This window comes from Podarcis filfolensis (assembly GCF_964270895.1).
Source record: "Podarcis filfolensis genome assembly, chromosome: 1".
NCBI lineage: Eukaryota > Metazoa > Chordata > Lepidosauria > Squamata > Lacertidae > Podarcis > Podarcis filfolensis.
Genome location: NC_139604.1, coordinates 102926595 through 102949395, shown reverse-complemented (window position 1 = coordinate 102949395; position 22801 = coordinate 102926595). Strand labels below are relative to the sequence as shown.

The 22801-nt window shown below is 38.4% G+C and overlaps 1 protein-coding gene across 24 annotated transcripts in view; it reads left to right on the top strand.

Annotated features, from left to right (window-relative positions):
- Positions 1 to 22801, top strand: part of RALGAPA1 (Ral GTPase activating protein catalytic subunit alpha 1) — a 123923-nt gene that overhangs the window by 15397 nt on the left and 85725 nt on the right. For all 24 annotated transcript variants that reach the window (XR_014546730.1, XR_014546731.1, XM_083607992.1 and 21 more), the window contains exons 2-16: positions 402 to 512; positions 1608 to 1657; positions 3840 to 3897; positions 5049 to 5092; positions 5319 to 5496; positions 6895 to 7010; positions 8201 to 8339; positions 10029 to 10237; positions 11190 to 11429; positions 12350 to 12538; positions 15577 to 15714; positions 17193 to 17341; positions 18020 to 18149; positions 20021 to 20258; positions 22076 to 22237. Coding sequence is in view for 22 of the 24 variants with exons in the window: in XM_083607992.1 (XP_083464118.1) it covers positions 402 to 512; positions 1608 to 1657; positions 3840 to 3897; positions 5049 to 5092; positions 5319 to 5496; positions 6895 to 7010; positions 8201 to 8339; positions 10029 to 10237; positions 11190 to 11429; positions 12350 to 12538; positions 15577 to 15714; positions 17193 to 17341; positions 18020 to 18149; positions 20021 to 20258; positions 22076 to 22237 (2151 nt within the window). In the remaining 2 variants the exon portion in view is untranslated. The remainder of the gene's footprint in view (positions 1 to 401; positions 513 to 1607; positions 1658 to 3839; positions 3898 to 5048; positions 5093 to 5318; positions 5497 to 6894; positions 7011 to 8200; positions 8340 to 10028; positions 10238 to 11189; positions 11430 to 12349; positions 12539 to 15576; positions 15715 to 17192; positions 17342 to 18019; positions 18150 to 20020; positions 20259 to 22075; positions 22238 to 22801) is intronic.

Genomic DNA, 22801 nt, shown 5'->3' with positions numbered 1-22801 from the left:
TGCAGGTACCAATAATAGAATTTGAGAGTGTGAGGGATAGACCATCAATTAAAGAGATTGTGTTTGGATTATCAAGGAATTACTCAAGGGGCATTTATACTTGGTGGGCGTGGCAGAGATTAAAATGTGATTACGGTAAATAGTTCATATAGTGAGTTTTAAAAAACAAATTATTTCCGCCAAATATGTCTCCTTTTCTCAGTTAATTTGGCCTAGCTGCAGCTGTGACATAAAACCCCTAAACTATCTCTGTAAAAATATAAGGAGGTATAGAAGGTTATAGAACTGGTTACTCATGTTTTGTAATGTAATTATTAACTGATTTTTCTATTGTCATTCAGGAGTGTTAAGTGTTTTGTAGTGCTGGGTAATAATGAAATTATATTTTGTTTGTTTTGCAGAGAATGCAGAATCTATCGATCTAAAGCAGTTTTTCGACCTACATTTTTCACATATATATTACATCTTTTTTGAAAATTTTGTGACTATTGAAATTAGTCTTAAACAGAAAGGTAAGAATTTTTATTAAAATGTTTGACTTTGATTTTAATTTTTACATTTTGCATACATGTCATTAGCATTACCAGCCAGTGCTTCATTTTCTTCTGCAGTGTGCTGGGTCTGATAAGTTCAAAGTTTTTAACTTGGGTTACTAAAAAGAAGTAAAATAAACATGCTAAACTATATCACTCTCTAGAGCAGGAGTAGCCAATGTGATATCTTCTAGATGCTGCAGCCCCGGCCAGTGGTCAGGAATGATGGTGGTCAGATAGAGGACAACATATTGGCCGCCCCTTCTCTTGGGCATCAGGAATATTTACAATGCAAATTATCTAAATTTGCCTTGGGAAATTTCCCCTGTTCAAAATTTTGGAAAACCCAGAACACCAAGCTATATTATTAGATGTTCCGGTGATTCATTGTTTAGGCTGCTGCAGTGCATTCTTCATGGGACTGCCCTTGAAGACAGTCCACAAACTGTAGCTGGTGCAGAATGCAGTTATCAGATTACTTACTGGTGCCACAAAGTGAAACCATGTGTCGCTGCCGTGCCAATTTAAAGAGTTGAGTCTGGCCTATAAAGTCCTTAACAGCTTGGGACGCCAGCATTTGAAAGAGTACATCTCCTGCTAACCTGTGCCTTAAGGTGTGAAGGACAGGCTCTGTTTGTAGTTCCATCAACAGTAGTTTGTTGTGTGATGCTGTGGAGGAGTGCCTTCTCCCTTATGACCCTGTGGAACTCCCTCCACTGGATATATGGGCATCTCTCATGTTATCTATTTTTATATGTCATGAAAATGTATTTCTGCATTCAAGACTCTGGAGATGGCTGATTTCAATTATTATTTTTTCTGTGTAACTGTTTTATGGTAAAAATAATTTGTTTTATGATTTTGTATTTGTGTTGAATTTTAATGACATATTTGTGTACCCGCCCACCCTGTGCCTGTGGGTTGAAGGACGGGTTATAAATATGATAAATTTCTCCCTATTAGGCAGCTGGGTAAAATAACATAAATTTCAAAATGGTAATAGTTTATTATTACAGAACTGTAGTTATTTTCACTATTTTTAGTTGTTGAAAACAATCCTGTTTTTGAATTTAGGTCACAAGTCACAGAGAGAAGAACTAGATGCAATACTTTTTATTTTTGAGGTAAGATTCTTCCAATGTAGAAATTCTGTTGTCGTCTAGGTCTTTTATTCTGATCACATTTTTTATACATGTTCTTGTAACGCAAGTGGTAGTGTGTAAAAGTTAAGCTGGAAAGTCAAGAATTAGTCTCTGATGAAGGGATAGTTAGCTGGACTCTTAGCACTCCTTGTCAATATGGCCAGTACTCAGGGATAATGAATTGTAGTGCAGCAACACTACATGGGCTCTTCACCCCTGCTTTAACGATTTCATAAAATCCATTTGTGGATTTTAATTACCTGTTGGGTTTTTTTATTTTTTAGTAGTAGTAAAATCATAGAATTCCATAGGTGGGATCTACTCCACCTCCTGCGATGCAGGAATCTTTTGCTCAACATGGGTCTCAAACCCACAATCCTGAGATTGTCTCGTCTTATGCTCTACTGAATGAGCTGTCCCAACTACAAGTAGGACTCAGTCAAATGGCAGAAGGTAGAAGACGTTGGGGGTGGTTTTCATTGACCGTAAACAAGAAAACTGCTTTTAAGTATCCAGAAGGACTTTTGATTAGGTTTCATGTTACATACCCCTTAACACATACACCAAACTGACATTTATTAAAATTTCTCTTCCTCCCACTTTTCTAAAAAAAATCTACCAAATTCAGTTTAGAATTATATAACTCATCTGTCCCAAACAAACAAAGATCGATTCATCCAGACTGGGGTATACACAATAATAAATCCTTGATAACTGATTTCAGCTAATTTCAAGGAAGTGATACATTTGATATAATTCTATGTCATATTATAAACAGCTGCTAGTTCAGACTGGAGAGGAGTCTTAAATGCCATGCAGTGTATGGGTACTTAAAACTAGGGTTGGGAGGAGGAATCTCAAATTCTTCTGTTCTTTGAATTTTAGTCATGATTGCCAATTGTTCAGACTTCAAACAATTGAAAAAGGCGCATGTAGAGCTTCCTCCCTTGCTTGCAGCTTGGTCTGCATAGCTGGAACTTCCAAATTTGATGTTTGATATAAACATCAGCTAAGGATTTTTGTTGGCATTCTTTAAATTAAACCAATGAAGCTGTGTCAGCTTTGATCATTTCACAAAAGAAAACTGAGTCAATAGTAATCTGAAGTGCCAGTTTGTCTCCACTTTTCAGGTGACGTTAGAATATCCCATACAGACACTTGTTGGCTGGGGATAAGAAATTACAGTGCAGCTTTTTTTGTAATTCCAAAGCACATTTCTTTTATGGCAACATTGTTCTTGCTTGAATTTGTTAGCAACTGAAGTGAATGTCTAATGCCAACAAGGAAAAAAAATTCTGAAATGGAAAAAGTAGGTGGAAAACTTGTGAATATCTGATCTGAAAGCCCCTGAGGTCCTGTAATTAAAGTCCTGTAATGAAAACCAGGGCCACCTTCAGTTACTTTAAGACAATACATAAATGTGTTAAATGACATAACATAAGATTATGCAAACTAGTTAGTTATTTATTTGTTTGTTTAAATTATAAATTATACATTATAAATAAATAGCTTTACATTCACTATATTTTAAACACTTTGTTCACTCTTCAAAATAAGGACAAAAAAATCCTTTAAGGAAGACTGAGAACCATTTTTGGCTTATTTACAGAATCACTGCAAAGAATTGGACTCACTAGTAGGTTTTGAGTAATCATTTACAATTACCAAAATTTACACAAATTATAAGTTAAAATATATAAAAGGAGCAAAAAGTAAATATGCAGGAAATAATATTATTTTGAAATAAACCAGAGAAGGTGGCTGAGGGAAGTCCAGGGGGAATGGGGAAATTTTGGAATTATGAAGTATGTTATTTGTTATGATGTAATATTAGAAAAAATGGAAAACTTAATAAAAATAATTTTAAAAAATCATTATATTTTAAACACTATGGTAACCCTTCTTGTCACAGTAGATTATTTTGTTTTCACTTCTAGTGATGGTGGTCTTCAGAAGTTAATTATCTTTGAAACTTTTAAAACACCTGTTTCTAACAGTCCTTTATTGATAATTTTAATATTTTGTTTTTATTTTGTAATCCTCATAGAGGTTTTATTTCAATGAAGCTAAATAAGCATTTTTTTTAAATAAGTAAATGATACCTGATAGCAGCCTTTGTGCCCTAATGATTGTTCTACGTATTTACTGACTTCTGCTTTTGTAGAAAATTTTACAACTTCTTCCAGAAAGAATTCATCAAAGATGGCAGTTTCACAGTATTGGTATGTATTGGTAATATGGTAATGGCACTATCATTTTTATTAATGTAATCAGTATTCTCAAGCATCAAACAAATGCTAACATTGCTTTATACAGTGTTATCTGCTGTCACGTCTAATTAGTGCTCTTGGAGAGAAAAATATTAATGTCATGGACTGAAGGAGGAGTGGCTGAATTGATGGCCTGGGAGCTAGACCAGACCTCAAAGTAAAATTACCCAGCCCCTGGCATTCTGATAAACTTTAATTAGGGTCTGATTTAAAAAGTTTGATCACTGTGTTTCAGTTGTAGGGGGAAGAAATATTTGCATGTTCCAAGAATTAGAGATATCTTACATCTCTTGTAAAATTAGTGATGTAAAACATCTCATTTTGGATTTTATATCTAATGCTGCGCTGTGCCTGAGGGCTTATCCTCCATGACTGCAACAGAAATGTGGACATTTGGGTGGGTGGGGAGGGCCTAGTTTGTGGGGCAAAATGCACATCTGATCCACATGAGAAACAGAGCCGCAATACAGAAGTTGGCCATCTGGGGCTTAGTGTACCCAATTCAAAATGTTTCTTTTGTTTTGTCACTGATTAAGATAAGTTAAGGAAAATTCCATGCATTTGCTACTTTGCCAACTCATGCACACATTAGTATGTAAAATTGCTGGCAAATGCTGCATATATTAGTCATGTTTAATGCCTCTGCATAGCGTGTTACAAAGGCACAATGAATTCATTAATTGATGGGAAATTCGTGATTGGAATTGAAATTAAAATATAATTAACATACATATACTTTAAATTATAAACAACATGAATTATGCATGTTTCGTACTCCCACAGAATCCATCCAACGCTGCAGTGTCTTCTTTAATTTTTTGATGGCAAACTAGCTATTACTTTTGCTGAATGTGATAATTGGAATTATTTTATTGTTTGTATGGAGAAAAGTATAGGTCCAGTTTTATTAAATGGATAGAGAAGGTGGACTTTTCTCACTTCTGGCATTAAGCTTGTTGCCAGAGGGCTTGAAGGCTCACCAAGAATAATCAAGAGTTTGCCAAGGACTTGTTATGAAGACTTTATTAAGTCCGACCGAGGGCTCTCACACATTAAAATGGCAATGAAACAACAAATACTGAATGTGTGGTTTTTCTTTTCAGGATTAATTTTAAAGAAATTACTTCACACAGGGAATTCTTTAAAGGTATGACTGATAACCTTCTTGTTTTTTCTTCGTCGAAGAAGGGGAGGGAGGTAAATAGTATTTCTAATGTTGGGCCAGATCTTTAGAAAGCTATTTAAAGGTGTCTCATTGATTGTAATTGGATTAATCTAAGAGTTGTATCAGCACTGAGTTCAGGTAACTGTTGAAATTGTAAATTTAGCCTGTAAATGTGAAATTAAAACCTTTTATCACCTTGTTCTTCAAGATTCGTCGTGAAGGTGTACGTCTCTTCCTCTTGTGGTTGCAAGCACTTCAAAATAATTGTAGTAAAGAACAGCTATGTATGTTTTCTTGTTTAATTCCTGGATTTCCATCACCGCAGTCTGAACACGGGCCTCGAACACTAGATAATCTCATCAATCCTGTGCTCAGTGTTCAAGAAAGTAAGTATGTAATGGTCATATGCATACAGTATATTTGTGATTAGTTGTTGGCACCTGACTGTCTCAAAAGACAGTAGAGTATGCCTCCGGGGTGAAATCAAACCACTGTGTTAGCAGCACAGAAGTGACCCCCCCGGGGTGTATGGACGTCCTGGGCTGCCCAGACAACAAGCCTTTGGCCTCGCTGGTGTGGCCCAAAGGAAAGCAGAGCAATACTTTGACACCAGCTTGGCTGCAGGAGTTGCCAGAAGGAGGTGTACAAGGCACCATCCAAACATCTTAGGGACTCCATTCCAGATTTGTGTAGGGTTTGCTCCTTAGCCTTTACTTCTCCTGAAGATGTCGCACAATCAGTGGAGGTTTAGTATCAGAGCTTTCCTTCTCCTGGATGGGCTACCTTCCCACATTGATGAGCCCCATCTGCCCCTCACTTCCCTCTACAGCATGTGCAGAAACCGCCTTCTTGACCGTTGTTCAATCCACCGGAGGCTGTCTTCGCACACAGGGGAAGTCCCTAGCTCACCGAGGGTTTGACACCCATCAGCTACCCTCACCTGGTTTAACCAGCCAGTCAAAGCCGTTCCCGGGGTGTGGCCGCTGTCACATGCTGACAGCTTCTAGGAGCCACAGGTGAAAGCTGAGTGGGGAGTGGGGACCGAAGTTGTACACAATACCCCAGAAGGAGCATGATGTGTCCCCCACCAGAACTACTATCCTTTCCTTACACACACCCCACTACCCTTGTCATTAGTAATGCAGTCCTAAGCATATTTACCCAGAAGTAAGGCCTTCTGAGTTTGAAATTGAGTTTAGTGACTGAGATGGAGAGCATATTGCAATCTTTCACTTGTGATTCTGCACCCTTGGAAGGAATTGAACTTAGTGGATCCTCTTTTCCACCTGCTGCCTTGTGTGTCCCCAAACTGCAGTGTGTTAGCCATTGGGTAGAAGGAGGGAGCACGTCCTTTTTGATGATCCAGCCCTTGCTGGATTCCTGGTTTTTCAAGTTATTTCTACCTGAATCAGAAGTAACTCAATGCCTGGAGCTTTGGGGGAAGGTGGGATTGCTAGAAGTGACGTGCACATATCTACATAATGGATGTTATGTTGCAATTCATTCCTATCCCAGAAGGTTGGTTGATTCATAGTTGAGCACAGTGTTAAAATAGTTCCTTAAGATAGAAACGGTATTCCTTTATTGTTCTTCTATGCGTAGTTTTGTGTTCACTGATAGAATGCTCCCTGCTTTAAACAAAGGAAGCTATGTGCTTATGGACTGAGAACAATCATGCATTAGCTTTCATAATGTATTCATTTTATTTATTTGAATTTAAGACATGCACAGTATACACTGTAACATATCCAACCTAACAACCTGAATATTTATTATTTGAGCAGCACAAGTGACTGTAGAAGAAATCACTCCACTTGTCCCCCCACAATCAGGAGATAAAGGACAGGACGATCTAACAAGCTATTTTTTAGAAGCACTTTTGAAATACATAGTAATTCAGGTATGTTGTGTTACCTGCATTTACTTGAAAAATGATTTTCTAACTAATATGTAATTTTATTATTGTCGACTGCAGGAGATCCACTCCATTCCAATTTCTTTCTCTTGCTGAATAATGGTCATCTGTTTAATACCATTTTAACAGCCTAATCGCGGGGGGCGGGGATGCTTTAAGTTTAGTATATGTATAAGATTGGACCTGCTGTTCTGAGAACAGAAGAGCTCTTTCCACCCTCAAAAGGGCTGGATCCACCAGAGGCGCCTGTTCTGCAAACTAGATGTTTCACTTGGTGGAAGTCAGGGGAGGATTTTATTATTATTATTATTTGCTGATTCCCCATCTCTTCTGCATCCCCAGATCACATCTCACACTGTTCTAGAGAAGAAATTTGGTTCTTAGGGAGTTGCAGGGGGGAAAGGGAATAATTTAAAATTTTCCTTCCATCCTGTGTGAGCATCCATTTTGCACATTTCTGTTCTTTGCAACTTTGGATCCAACTTATTATATTTACCTTCATGACTCAGAACCACTTTCAGTGGATATATTGTTATATTAACTTAAAACTCATCAAGAACTAATGATCATTACTTTCCTGTTAGAGTATTCTAATGCACATAAATGTCTCTCCCAGTGTCTTCCTCATAGTTTCTATGGTTGAATCTGGCACAAAGCAAGCTTTGCTGTCTCCTCCTTTTTTCCTTATTTACTCTCCAGTATTGAAGAGTAGATATGAGGGTACAGTGCAGTTTTCTATGTCTTTTCAGTTCATGTTTTTGTCCTTGCAGCAGGTAATAAAAAAGGAAGGTGAATGTATAGGGTGCAGAAGCTGCTTCCCTTGTCTCCTTCTACCTGTCTCTCCCTTGGCTCCTCTCTTCTGTTTCGGGAAAAATGTAGAGGCAGCCGAGTATCAATTCCTGTGTTCCATCTTGCATGCAACTCAGTCATATCAAGAGACACATGCTAAAATCTTGTACAGTGAAGGATCTGGAAGCTGGGCAAAAATGAAATTATAATTACTGCACTATTTCTGCACAGTTTTAAATAGGAACACATTAACATGCAGAGACAGAAACTGATGGAGAATGGGTAGTTGAATATAAATAATATTGATTCTACATACCTGTTATGTACTGCTACACTCTTTTTGCCTCCAGAATACCTGTATATTAATCTAAAATTCATTTTTGTAGGTCAAAAGCCTGGAATGGAAGAACAAAGAAAACCAAGAAAAGGGATTTTCATTCTTATTTTCACATTTTAAGAAATACTACTTGCCTTATATTTTCCCAAACATGTGTAAGGAGAGCAGCTTGTATAACCCTGTACTTGGTAAGCATTATTTCAGTATCTCTTAGTAGCCTTCACCATTTGTAATACGATGTATGACACAGGGGCACAGTACTTCTGTGCTCTTCTTCTGTAGGATCAGGTCTTACATAATGGTAACATTGGAGAAAGCCTATGCCTAGCTTTGCCTATACCTAAACTAGCAGCTCTACCCTCCTGTATCTGTATTCTTACTAGGATTTGAATGGAAAAACTTTAGCTGGTTTAGTGACCTATTCTTAAGCATCTTTTGAATACAAATGTCACTTTCTTTGCATTCAGAGGAATTCAATGCTGCAATATTACGATTGTTCCATTAGCACAAGCATCTCTGCTTGCCAGATGGAACAATCTCCCCTCTCCTCCCCCTGTACGCTGTTGTGGATTTTGCCCTGGACCCTCAAAGCCAATTGGGGGGGGGGAATGCAGATGGAGGAGAGGTCGAAAGCCCCTTTATGCTAATAGGACTTGTTGCTCTGGCTCCTGCTAGTACAACTATTCATCTTAATCTGGCCCACTTTGTTGTAGACTGCAGTAAACTGGGTTGTATCCAGCAAAGTTATCCCGTTTCTGCCCCTTCCTTTTCTCATGTGCCTGCATGTTACGCTGCACATCTGCTGCCGAGGGTTGCAGAGAAACCAGAACACATTTGGGGAGTATACTGGGGGACGAGAGGGATTGGAAATTCATTACAAAAGCAGAAGTTCTCACACAAACAGGAATACTTCATCGGGTGCAACCCTTGATTTCAGTAACGCTGGTGCTAAAGTTGTCTCTCGTGTTTAGAACAATAATTCTTAAACTAAGCCATTTTTGCCTATCTTTGGGTAAACTCTTCTTTCTCTGCGTAGTATTTGTAATTGTGATTTTCTTTGTACAAGGTAGAAAGTGATAGAATCCATATCTACTCCACTACCCAGCTTTATTACACTGGACTATGCTAGAGATCCCAGAAGTACCTAGACTGTTAATCATGTACGCAGCTGCTTTCCTAAGTGGTGGCCCTCTTGTGGCAAGTTGATCAATATTCAGCAACATCTTAGCACATACATATGACTACATTCTAATAAAATGAGTTTAATCCTGAGGAAATTTAAGGCTGCTATATTAGGCCCTGAACCTCAGCACATTTACTTGGAAGTAAGTTCTCTTGATTTCAACAGATTATTTCTAAGTAAGTGTGCATAAAGAGTTTCAGCTTTAGTTTGCTTTGCTATATTTTCCTAACTGTTTAAAGTCTCACTCTTTAATAATATAGTGTTTAATAATACTGTTTGAAATTAATGTGAAACATTTATAGCCATAGTTTATATTAGCAGGGGGGTGGGGTGGGGTGAAGCATGGCATTTGAAATTATTTGCTCTTGTACAATTAAATTTCTGTAACATTTATGTACTGTTTCAAACTTTTGAGGCAAACTCCATGTAATATCTTTCTCTCTCTCATATATATATATATAGAGAGAGAGAGAGAGAATTGATTTGTTTGGATGGGTTTCATTGCAAAATGTATTACATCTTAGTAATGCCTGGTGTAACTCCTATCTAGTTGTATAGTGGCTAACTACTTTTTAATTAAAATTCCTTCATCATCACTTTTTTTTATGTACCCAGAAATCTGAAATGGGTATTTTGGCTTTGATTGGATGCTTTCTATCCCCTTATTATTTAGAAATTGTTTTCTTCTCTATAGAGATACCGCAGACGAGACCAAAGCCACATTATGTAATGATAAAGAAAGATGCTGAAACCAATGAAGCAATATATTGCACAAAGGAACCCTTCCTTAAGGCCCGGGTTATTGTCATCCGATGGTTGGTGTCTTTCTGGCTTGAGCCAAAACCTCATGCAGGACCTCAGATTCCTGGAATGGAGGGTGAAACTGTGCCAAAGAATATTCAGGTAGAGCCAAAAAGGTGATTTGGGTGGGACTGAATAGGGATGAGACAGATCCTACTATTTTACTTATTTCACATTTATCCCACTCTCCTTTGAAGGAGCTCTTGGTTTTTCTCACAACCCTGTGAGGTAGACTAAACCAAGCATGATAAGTCTAAGGTCATTTGGTCAGCTTTGTGGCTGAATTGATGCTGGCTTTGATTTAAGCACACACATCCCTCATGTATTCACACTTGATTTCAAATCATGCCTCCTTCACTTTAGTCATTGCAGTACAGTTTATTTATTTATTCCTTTATACAAACAAGAATATACCGCTCTCTCAAAAATCAGGGCCGTGTACAGCAATATAAAAATATTTGTTAAACCATTAGAAGCAGTACAGAACCATCACTACGAAGATTGGCGACTCAAGAAAACTGTAAACAACTTCGTAGGCCTATCAGTATAAAAAGTCTTCAATAGGTCCCTGAAAGTAAAATCCTGGATGCATGCCAAATCTCTACTGGAACAATGTTCCATTGTCCAACTTCTGGTTGACACCAGTGCTCTTCTGGATGATCTCAGTGATGTAAGAGCTCAGGCGGTCCTTAAGGTATCCTGAACTCAAGTTGTAGAGAACCTTGTATACCAACTCAAGAGGCTTGAAACAGGCTTGATAGCAGCATATGGGCAGTCAATATAGATATTTTAATGCTGTTGGCTGTCTGTCCCCACCAGCAGTCTAGCCACTGCATTCTGCTGCCCCTGGAACTTCCAGATCAGGCCCAAGGGCAGCTCCACACAGAGCACACTTCAATACTCTATTGCAATTATTGTTTGGGGAGAAATTAAACTTCTTATTTCATACTTTAGCCAGTGCACCACACCACCTCTCAGCAGTGCTTTCTCGCAGTAGAACCATTTAACCTAGGAGGTCAGGCTGTCATAAGTATATTTTCATTTCTGGTTTCAGAGAGCAGCTGCTAGCCTGGTATCTAGAGAAGACAGCAAAAATGACAGTACTGACAGACCTGATAGAAATGCAGAGCCAGAACAGTCTCATTCCAACACAAGCACACTAACTGAAAGAGAACCCAGTTCCTCCAGTCTTTGCAGTATTGATGAAGAACATCTAACGGACATTGAAATAGTTCGCAAAGTGTTTTCTTCAAAGAGAAGTAACGTTAATTTTCTTACAGAAATCTTTCGTCAGGTAAATAATTCCTCTATTTCTGAAAAAACATGCATAAACTTCTCTATCATACTCATCCAGAGAGAATTAGTAGTTGTCATAACCCACTAGGCATTTGTCTATTTACAAGTTTGCTTCTGATTTTATTTAAAGAAATGCTCTCCCCTGTAATATCAATGTGTGCACCATCATCGTTTTTCAGATATTGCTGATAAATATTTGCACGTAGCTTGGCATAGATTAATGTGAAAGTGTCAAGCATCTGCAGTTTGGTCTTGCTAATTGTCAGTTAAACTCACCTGACTTCCATTGCTCTTACGATTCCTAGCAACCTCTACAAAAAGGGCCTGTTGGCAGACTGGGTAGCAGCCCATGTTTACAACTCTCTATATTCTATACACTTGAACTCACATGTTTTTGTTCTTTGTGTTTTTCCTTCCTTGCCCTTGGCTGCCCTTCCAGATGTTCATTTGAAAGTCCTGTATTTGTTCAAACCAAATTTGTCTATAATACTTCCTTTAAAGAATGAGAAATGCCTTGAAAGAAACTTTTCACAAGAGCTGGATTCCATTTGTATAATTTTGGAATAGATGCAGACCAGCATTGTTAACACCAGCTAATATTTTGATGACGTTTTGTTGAACTATTAAGTCTTCCAAAGGACCTAGCCATTTTATATAGTACAATTTTCTATCTATTGCTGTTGGTAAATGGATATGGAAATAGTATATTTTCTTCTTTTTATATTTTTGTGCACTGTATTTCTTCTCTTTATATATTTGTCCATATATCTATTCAGGTAGTAAAAAATACTTTAACATGAAAACCAGTTGGGTAGCTTTTAAATCAATTCTTTAAGATGAAGTACATGAATGCTAGAATTGTTGTAGGGGTCACTAATGTTCCGTGATAAATGCTATGAGCTTTCCCCCCTCTACTAGGCATTTTTACTGCCAATATGTGAAGCAGCAGCTATGAGGAAGGTGGTAAAAGTATATCAGGAGTGGATCCAACAAGAAGAGAAGCCTTTATTTATGAAAGAACCAGAAGAAGTTGTGTCATCAAGTATAGACTGTGATGAAAATATTACAGAACATAATTCATCAGAAAAGGGAAAAGAAAGGGAGGAGGTAAACATATCAGAATTTCTTCAAGTGGTTCAGTTTCTATTTTTACAAAGTAGCAAATGTACTTCCCATATCTCCACACAGCAGCATTTTCTTACATTACAGATTTTGGGAAAGAGATTAGCAAACAATAAGATGTAGACTTAAAACAGTCTAGTGTCAATCATATTTGCTTTGACTTAAATATACTAGGACATATCAAATGATATTCCATCAAACACTTTGTAACATCAAACGGATGTTACTTTTTAATGCTTTGTCAGTATTAAGTGCACTTTCACCTTCTTCCTTTTGTTGGGAATCAAGCTGCACCATAACGATTTACTTGAATCTGGCTTTTCTCTCTCTTGTGGTGTTTATATGGCATTCTTCATCATCTGGAAAATGATTGCTGGGAGTTTAAGGATTGCAGCAATAGCAGTAGTAAAGGTTACAAGACTTCCTGGAAAGAGACAACCCACGCGTCAGTGGGAACTGACTTCTGCAACCATAAGAAAAAAGAGGTGGCAAGTAATCAAAACCTGAAGCCCATAGAAGGGGGAAACCAACCTTCTAAACTGCTAGGTCAAAAGATTAGTAGAGAAGGAAGTTCAGGCTTTAAAACAGGAATGAGAACCCAGATCTAAATATCCTACCCATAAGCCGCTCACCACTTGTCTAGAAGAGATCTGTAGTGTAGCTGTGCTGACACTTGGATTAAACGCAGATACTCCAACTGGAGTTAGTGGAAGTGTTGTTCCACCTTATAATAAAATAAAGTGTTTCCAAAGGATGAAGAATGTCATGCCTTCAAAAAAATAAAGAGAGAGAGGAGAAATGAGAGTATTCTCATTTTTGGCTCGGTTTGAACAGAGAGAATGCGGAACTGTGAATTTTTTAAAAGCAAAAGCTGAAAATTTCCAAGCAGAATATGAGCCATCCTAGTATGGGTTAAGCAGGCCCTCCCACTTGCTCTAGGCAGAAAATTGTGTGTCTAAATTTCTGCTAGGAAAGGTTCATTCATGGTAAGTACCCATTGTTCCATTCCACCAATTGCTTGGTGGAGGAGCAGAAGGGAAGGCGGAACATACCGTATTTTTCGCTCTATAGGACGCACCGGACCATAGGACGCACCTTGTTTTAGAGGGGGAGAACAGGAAAAAAAAAATTCTCCCCCTCTCTGCACAACGCCCCTTCAGCGAAGCGGCAGGAGAAACGGAGCCCCTTCCATTTTTCCTCCCGCTTCGCTGAAGGGGCGCTGCACAGAGAGGGGAAACTGTGCAGTGCCTCTCCAGCGAAGCGAAGCCTGGAGAGCAAGAGGGATCGGTGTGCACCGACCCCTCTTGCTCTCCAGGCTTCAAGCGGCTATCCGCAAGCCTTCGGAGCGCGGCAGGAACTCCCGCTGCGCTCTGAAGGCTTGCGGATAGCCGCCCGAAGCCCCCGGAGCGCAGCGGGAATTCCCGCTGCGCTCCGGGGGCTTCAGGTGGCTTCAGCGAAAGCAACACGAAGCCTCTGGAGCATGGAGGGAGCGCTCCCTCTGCGCTTCGGAGGCTTCGTGTTGCTATCGCTGAAGCCAAGGAGCCTGCATTCGCTCAATAGGACGCACACACATTTCCCCTTAATTTTTGTGTTTTTTTAAAAATAATTTTTATTAACAGGCCAATCACATCACATTATCCAAATCACATTAGTTCCAAATTATACAGCCAAATTTTAAATTTTGTTGGGGGTACCCATACATCAAGCTCCGCACGAGTCCAAAACTCCGAACGGGTCCAAACATCACTTATATTACTGCTTTAATTAGACAGTTCTATCCAGTTCAATCCAGATAGTCCTTATTACTTTCTTTCTCTTCTTGTTGTTATCGTATTTTCCTTTTTTTGTGATCTCTGATAATTTTCACAAGCAGATTGAAAACAGGCATCCTCTGTGTGGGTTTTGTACTCTCCAAAGATCATATCGCTCAGGGACAGCCTCTGTTCAACGCCTCCATTAAAAAAATAATAATTAATCTTCGGTCTGTCCTTTACTTTTCTCAGGCTTGCCAAATAAATCAAATGAATCAGGAGGCTCTTGTCAGGTCAAGCTTGCGTTTCAACATTCCTTCTCTTTCGAATGATCCTGATTCTCCTCCCCCTGTCCTTTCTCCAGCAAGCCTGTCTTGGCGAGACGCCATTTTTTAACTGCGTCATAAAAATTTTCCTCTTTCTCACCATTCATCAATCCTCTCTCCTGTTATAATCCATCCCACAAAGTTCTTGAATTCCTGCTTGTGATTAGTAAAAACGCAACGATCTTATTTCAATCTGGGGTGAAGGGTTATTAATATCACATCGTGCAAAGAAAAAAAAAGTTTTTTCCTCCACCCCCCCTTCATTCCAAACATACAGTCTCCTAGCGGTGATTCATCAAAAGATTTACTTATCCATCCATCACTCCCGGTCACAGAGATCCATTAATCAGCAGTCTTATCTCTCGAACATTACTTGATGTATGTGCTTCAGCTTCATTCCAATCGTATGTTTCCAATTATAATTCCGAGCTGAAGCTAACCAGCACGCGCTGATTGGAATCGGCGTCAGGAAGATCTGACTTCACCGAGGGCTCGTGCCAAGTGTTCGGCACCCCCATCTCTCGGATCAGGGGGTGCATTATGAACTGGCAAGGCAGCCCCCCCATCTCCTTGGGGGGGTAGGAAGACTGCATACTTCCCATAGCAGCCCCTTAATTACCTCGTATGGGTCAGAGAGATGTTATTGTCGGCCATCTTCCAACGCGCCACCTGGTGGCCCCTTCCCCTTAATTTTTGGAGGGGAAAAAGTGCGTCCTATAGAGTGAAAAATACGGTAATTCAGCTCCCTGCTGCCCCTCCGAGTAGCTGGTCCTTAGGCTTTTTCAAGAGCTGCACAAGCTGCCCTTCAGCTTTATTATTGGGAAGGAGAACCACATGTGCAGCACCCTTTCTGTATGCCATGCCTCATCAAGCTGGGTTAACGTGTGAGACTGAAACCGTATCTATGGGAAATTGGAAAGAAAAAATTCCCTCCTGTATGTTTTAGGAAATCATGGGTAATTCTGGTCCTGTTCGAAATCCAAGCTGGACAAAAAATGGTTGTTATCAGGAGATTCCCCATAAAATAGCTGACTTGGATGTCATAGAACAAGGCATACGAGCCGGGGTCCAAGCAGTACTGCAGGTAAGGGATATATTCTCATTTCATTTTTCCATCTCACAGTGAACATTTTCCAAATATATATATACTGTTGCATGCCCTGTAACCTTTGCGTAATATTTTCTTCTGAATATAAATATACAGGAACGTACGTTGCAGTGCTAACAGTATAATCCTATACATTATTTCCATTTTTAGCAAAGTTGGTTTATTGAGTTAATAAAACACTGTTTTCCACTTGATATTTTGTTCCACTGAAGTTCTCATATCCATAAGTTTTCACACATGTATCAAAATGCATTGCGGTTTCTAGGATGTTGCTGGTGAATCCAAACCAGTCTATATTAAGCCATACATGAAAATCTAATGCTATTGACTAGATTTCAGAGGGAATGTATATGTTGTTCACTTGAACTGTGCAGCTTCCTCTTATGGCAGCAACATTCTGCACATCCCACAAAAAATCACTCCCCACCACCACCCAAAAAAGCCCCCTGCCTGTCATGAAAGGAAAACTGACAAAATCCTCTAGATTCACAGAGGATTTATGTTTTTGTCCAAAAAAGTACAGGATGGCAATTAGATTAGGAGGAGGGAGATGGAAAACTGCAAATAATAAATAAGTTGAATGGGCCACAGTCCATATCAAGGCAGTCTCAAGGCTGGCAACTCTCGTAATAGCATAATATATAAATGCAATTACTCAGATGTCACAGAAAATAAACCACAACTAGAACTGAAGTAAAATCTTTTGACTTTATGACGCATTTAAATAATTATTGCCACTTACTAACAATTTAGATGACTAGATTAGGTTAGTAGATTGTGTCTACCCAATGCCAATTTAGTGCAATGTTTCATAAACCCAAAGATTTCGCTTTAGTTCATGTCATGTTTTATTATGTATGACTGATTTATTGCATTTCTGTTCAGCTCTGTTTACAGTTTGCAGTAGTCATTTGTTAGAAAAATCTGTCCAAATGAAGTTATAACCTCTGGTTCTGGAGGAGAGTATAATTTTGGGATCACTTGGGCAGAGTATAATTTTAGGATCACTTGGGCATGTTCCATTGTATTCTGTTGGCTCTAACTTTGAGTACCTAGTAAGTCTAAATGTTCTTCAGTGCATTTTATTCCAACTGTGATAGCAAGCAGGTGTCGAAACCACTCACATTTTTCTCGGCAAGTTTCAGACAATTTTAAATTAAATCTAATGTTTGCATTTATGTTAAGTATCACTTTATGGAATATATGCAGAGACATTTGAGTATCTTTCAGGGCCCCATTCTGAGCTTCTAAAATGTAAAAAAACAAAACCACAACCCTGTGATTTGTACTTGTGTTTGAAGTGTTTTTCCACTCATTAAAGTATGCCAAATTAGACTTTATTCAACTAACCCTGATGACATCCCAGTTCTTCTGCAGTAGTAATATGATTAATCAGTGCAGCCAAGTTTAGCTGAATTCTCAAAATAATGGTTCTTATTTCCCTTTAATCACAGGTTTTCATAACAAATTCCTCAAATATATTTCTTCTTGAGCCAGCAAATGAGATTAAAACACTGCTGGATGAACATACGGATATGTGTAAACGCATTCTTAATATCTACCGTTACATGGTAGTGCAAGTAACCATGGACAAGAAGACTTGGTAAAGTGTTTGTTTTTTATAATGGGGTTACACTGGTTTATTATTATTCCTTCAAGTAATATATATGGGTTATCTCTCCATGGCCAGGAAGCTTACTTGATGGTCTTCAGCAAATTACTTGTTCTCAACCTAATTTAACTGCGGTATTCTTCCTTGTAAGGCCAAAATGTGTGTCATGTATGTCATTATGAGTTGGTTTGGAGGAAGGGCATTGAGATGCAAATAGGATGAATACGTAGTGTAACTATTAAGTAATACCTCCTAAGTGTGCAAAGTCAGCATTGTTTGAGTTAAGTCCCCCCACCCTGCATAGAAAATGAAAGAAGCTGGAAATTTAGTTCATAATGATCGTGAATTAATAACCTCTATATAGTCAATGCAGCTGCATAGTGGCATGTGTCAAGTTCCTTCACTGTCTTTCTGTGGATGCCAGGAGACTGAGGGTGAAATACATTTCCAGAATCCTCTTCAACTTCCGTTTCACTGGATCTGGTTTGAGTAAGATGTCAGGAGGAAAGTAGCAACGAATGGTAAAGGCCATAACGTCAGAGGGATCAGTTAAAAAACTGCCTTTGCCACCAAAGTGCTTCTCATGAATAATGCTAAAAGGTGCTTGAGATGCTTAAGTAAAATGTATATGAGTCCACATATTATACAGAGTCTTACGTTGCTTTTCAGGGAACAGATGCTGCTTGTGCTTCTCAGGGTCACAGAATCGGTACTGAAAATACCATCTCAAATTTTTCTACAGTATCAAGGAAGAAAGAATTCAACATTAGCAGGAAGGCTTGCTGGACCTCTTTTCCAGGCAAATGAATAAATATTAATTTTATTATTGTTCTGAGTCTTATCAGGTTGCGTTCAGCTCACCTAAGGTGACTTTCACTCAGCACTGCACTCAGATGAGATACCTGTTTACTTACTTACATTTTCATAAGCCACCTTATAGTGCAAGCTCTTTCAAGATGCATATAATATTTTTTTTAAAAAAATGCCATAAATTACAAACCAGACAATAAATCATTATGCATGTGAAGTTCAGTTGCACGTAAGAATCACTACTAAATATATAGACACCCCACTTTGAATATTGCATTGATTTTGTACTAGTAATAACTTGAGGATTTCATGCAGCTAAGGCTGCATTTCTCCCTGTATGTATCCTTAGCTTATTATTTTTGCAAAATATATTATGTGATCTGTGGAGATTTGGACTACTAATGTGATTCTTGAGAGTCACTATCACTGTAAGTGAAGGAGATGGATGTGCAAGGTAAACACATCTTACATCCTGAGTCTGACATTTAAAGCTGTTCTAGAAAGATGAGGAATTGGTAACATCCAAATAGAAATAGGGAGGGAGAGAATATGTGGTGTTATGGCAGAACAGTAAGTTGCACACACGTGTGTGTGTAACAGAAGCTTTATGGCTACTTTTGAAAGGGAAATTTAGATTTGGGAAGAGATGATTTAGAACAGAGACATGGGAGGGATAAGGGTGCTTATCTCTTCTATTATTTTTCTGCTGTAGCTCTTTCTTCCTGGCTGTTTTCTCCCACAAGGATTAGGACACTAATAAGCCACCTTATAGTGCAAGGATTAGTAAATACATTTCTGAAATCAGATACAGCAGAAACTCAAGGGTAGAGAAAGGGATAAGCAACTCCTCCTCATCACCATTTCTCCACTCCCAACGCAGTTTAAACCTAATAGAAGTAGCCATCAGATTTTTCTTACACACATGTTTGTAAAATGGTTGTCTCTCTAAATTAGGTGATGAAGTGCTTCTAATATATGAGGTTAGGTCACCTATAGTGGTGATAAGTTGTGAAGCTTCTTAAAATCCTGTTTGGATAACATTAGCAAACTCTGCTAATAAATAATACAATGAAAATGGATCAGTCTTGCATATGAAGTGGATTCTCAATCAGATCACTTTGTTAATGTGCTTTGGTGACTAGGGGCAGGAATGTAATGAACTTGGAGTAAATATTTCTACATGAAAATACACGGGGGCTCATATAAGACAGTGTGCAACCTTTAATCCCAATAATGACAGAACTTGCAGGTGGATAATCCTTTATTTTTATATATCTCTATTAATGGTAGGGGAACCATTATATAAGTTTATACTTCATCATTTCTTTGAATTTATTTTTGTGCTTTTGTCCTACCAGGCTCTGACGCTTTGTGGCTTACATTTTCTATTCTTTGTTTTCTTTTGTTATATTTCTTTTTGGGGGTGGACAAAGCAATAAAATATATATATATATTAAGAAAATACATGTAAAAAGTAATGTCAGATGTACTGTGGCAGATGGGGACATTTTTATTGAATGAAGTTGCTTATGGCTGAATGTTCCATTTAGAATTTAAGACCAGCAAAACATAAGGCTGACTGAAACATCTGGTCCTATATCTGTTCCTTTGTTCTAATTGATTGAGGCTGTTTCTTACAACTTAGTTTAAATCCCCCAAGGCCCATCCAAGTTTATCAGTTGTTAACAAAGAAAGGAGTGAAAATAAACACTTTAGTTAAAATGTATTCTCCACAGTTAACGTAGCTATGCTGCTCTCTTATATTTTTACCGTGTCTTTGCATGATTTGAGTTCCCTAACTCTCTTATGTTGCCATGTGATAAATATTACTATATTCACTATCTGCATGTTTGTTTGTAGACTCTCATAGTAGCTTGGATCAAGGCAAATCTAAATGTGTACATCTCCCGAGAACTTTGGGATGACCTTTTGTCAGTATTGTCATCATTGACTTATTGGGAAGAGCTGGCCACAGAGTGGTCACTGACTATGGAGACTCTAACAAAAGTATTAGCTAGAAACTTATACAGCTTGGATCTCAGTGACCTCCCACTGGATAAACTAAGTGAACAGAAACAAAAGAAACATAAAGGCAAAGGTAAGGCAGACAGGCTTCAGAAACTAATCTAATTTAAAAATGTCTGTTAATATCTTGTATGAAAGGAAGTATATACAAATGATCATTGCATAAGAGGTGAGGTGGAAACTGCACGCATCCTTTAAAAATATGTGTGGGAGAGATACTGAAATATCCTTAACAATGCTTACGTTTAAGTACAAACTGCATTAGGATGTGGTATAGCAATCATGCTTGAAGGCCAGTTTTATGACCCTTCAGTTCATTTTTAAAAATCCGAATGAATCATCCTTTTGAAGAGTTAGTGCACATTTGCCCCACATCCAGTACAGTTGCTGATTATGGCTTCAGTTTCTGGTTTAGCTACAGGCAAATAAATCCCTCATTAAAATGGAAGTTGCCCATAATGTCTCAATGTCTGAAATTCTGAGGAGTATTGGGTCTGTTTCTGAAAATATACTTTGACTTCTTGGGCGAAGCAGCAGGCTCATATACTCATGAAATAAATAGTCTACAAGACAGGACTGCAGTTTACCACTTGATGTGGAGTCCTCCTTGGGCAGCAAATCTGCTCTTAGTAAACGATTAAAATAGACCTGGCGCCAGGAAAGTGTCCTGTTTTGAGTGTGAGGCTGGAACCCTTGCCACCTGCAGACCTACTCATGAGTGAGCACTCTTAACATGATTATAGTTACAGGTGGTAGCCGTGTTGGTCTGCCATAGTTGAAACAAAACAAAACAAATAAAATTAAATTAAAAAATTCCTTCTAGTAGCACCTTAGAGACCAACTAGATCTGAAGAAGTGTGCATGCACACAAAAGTTCATACCAATAACTAACTTAGTTGGTCTCTAAGGTGCTACTGGAAGGAATTTTTATATTTTTTAAATTTTATTTCTTAACATGATGTTGCTGTTGCTACTGCATATGCCAGAATGGGGATGTTTACTGTCTTTTGCTCTTTGAAAGCACAGGTGGCATACTAAGATTTTTTTTAAAATTTGAACCAAACTTAGATGGCGCCAAGAAGCCCACAGGTGAATGCTTACTATGATTAATAGTAGTAAATAAAGTAACAATTTGTGTTGACTCATAGCAGGCATAGTTCTGTCAAATTATAGGGAAGGTTTATAAGCCTAAATGTTCAGCACAACAGTAGTAATGGTGGCTTGTAACAGAAAGGGAAGAGCATTATGCAGGTTTCAATTAATGAGTCCCTGCACAAGGACTTCCACTTATGTGATGGGGCTTTCCTCCCTCCTCTAGCTACACTCCTGAAATTGGCTTGGAGTGTTGGGAACACCCCCAGAACACACGAGGGGAGATCATTCCATCTGGGAAGCCAAAATACTTGCCCTGATGGAAAGATTGCCTTAACACAACATCGAATTCCTGCCAATAGATTAAATAACTGGTTGGTATAATTGGGTGTGGCTTTAGTAGTGAGATTTAAATTAAAGAAGATGGAACACACACACACACACACATATATATTTCTCCATGGGGAAGCCTTTGCTTATTTACCCGAATGATACTCAGAATACATTGTGATTAACATTCCTTTTTTATGTTTTAGATAGTTATCTACAGCTTGCTTATATTATAGATCTTTCAATATAAAATTGAGTTGAGACCAAAAATACAATTATTACTTAAATACTGTTTTGGTAGTAATATGTATTGAGTTACTTAATTTAAAGCTGGGTGGAAAACATAATGATCACCATTGGTAATTATTATTATTTCATTTCATTTATACCCTTCCCATCTGGCTAGGTTTCTGTGGGATGGACAGATATATAATCATTGATATGTTCTGTCTCCCCTCTACCTTTCAGGAGTTGGGCATGAGTTTCAAAAGGCATCGGTTGATAAGTCGTTTTCAAGAGGCTGGAGCCGTGATCAGCCTGGACAAGCCCCAATGAGACAGCGCAGTGCAACAACTACTGGATCTCCAGGAACAGAAAAGGCCAGAAGTATTGTGCGACAAAAAACAGTTGGTATGTAATAGAGAACATAGACGTTACACAAACAAAGTCAGAAGGGAAATTAATAGACCGAATGCACGTAAATAACTTTCTACATATGCTTTGGGTGTGTCACAACTAGTAATACATTTTTGTATGCAAGTCTAGGCAGTCTTGTGTGGTGTGAGATGAAGAAGTAATTGCCCTTTGACTGTTAGATGCAAATTATTTTTACAGATATACCCAAACACGTGGTCACTATGCACTGATCCTGTGATCCATTATATATGTACCACATAAGGCTTTGTCTTATACAACTGCAATCTTTTGTAGATTTCATCATAGACCCATTGCAAGCACAGCATCTACAGTTGCTACTACATGTGCGGCTATCCCTACTTCTGATGGCATGCTGCATAGATTTCAAAAGACATCTGTTATGGACAAATTTATGAGCTAGGCTAGAGCACAGCATCCTAGGATGTAAGGAAAACTGGCAAGATCGTTTCTAGTAGCAAGTGTTTCTTTGTGTTTCAAACCAGAATTAGCTGGCTTTGTGTTCTAGCACACCTGTTACAAAAAAAAAGAGCAATAGCT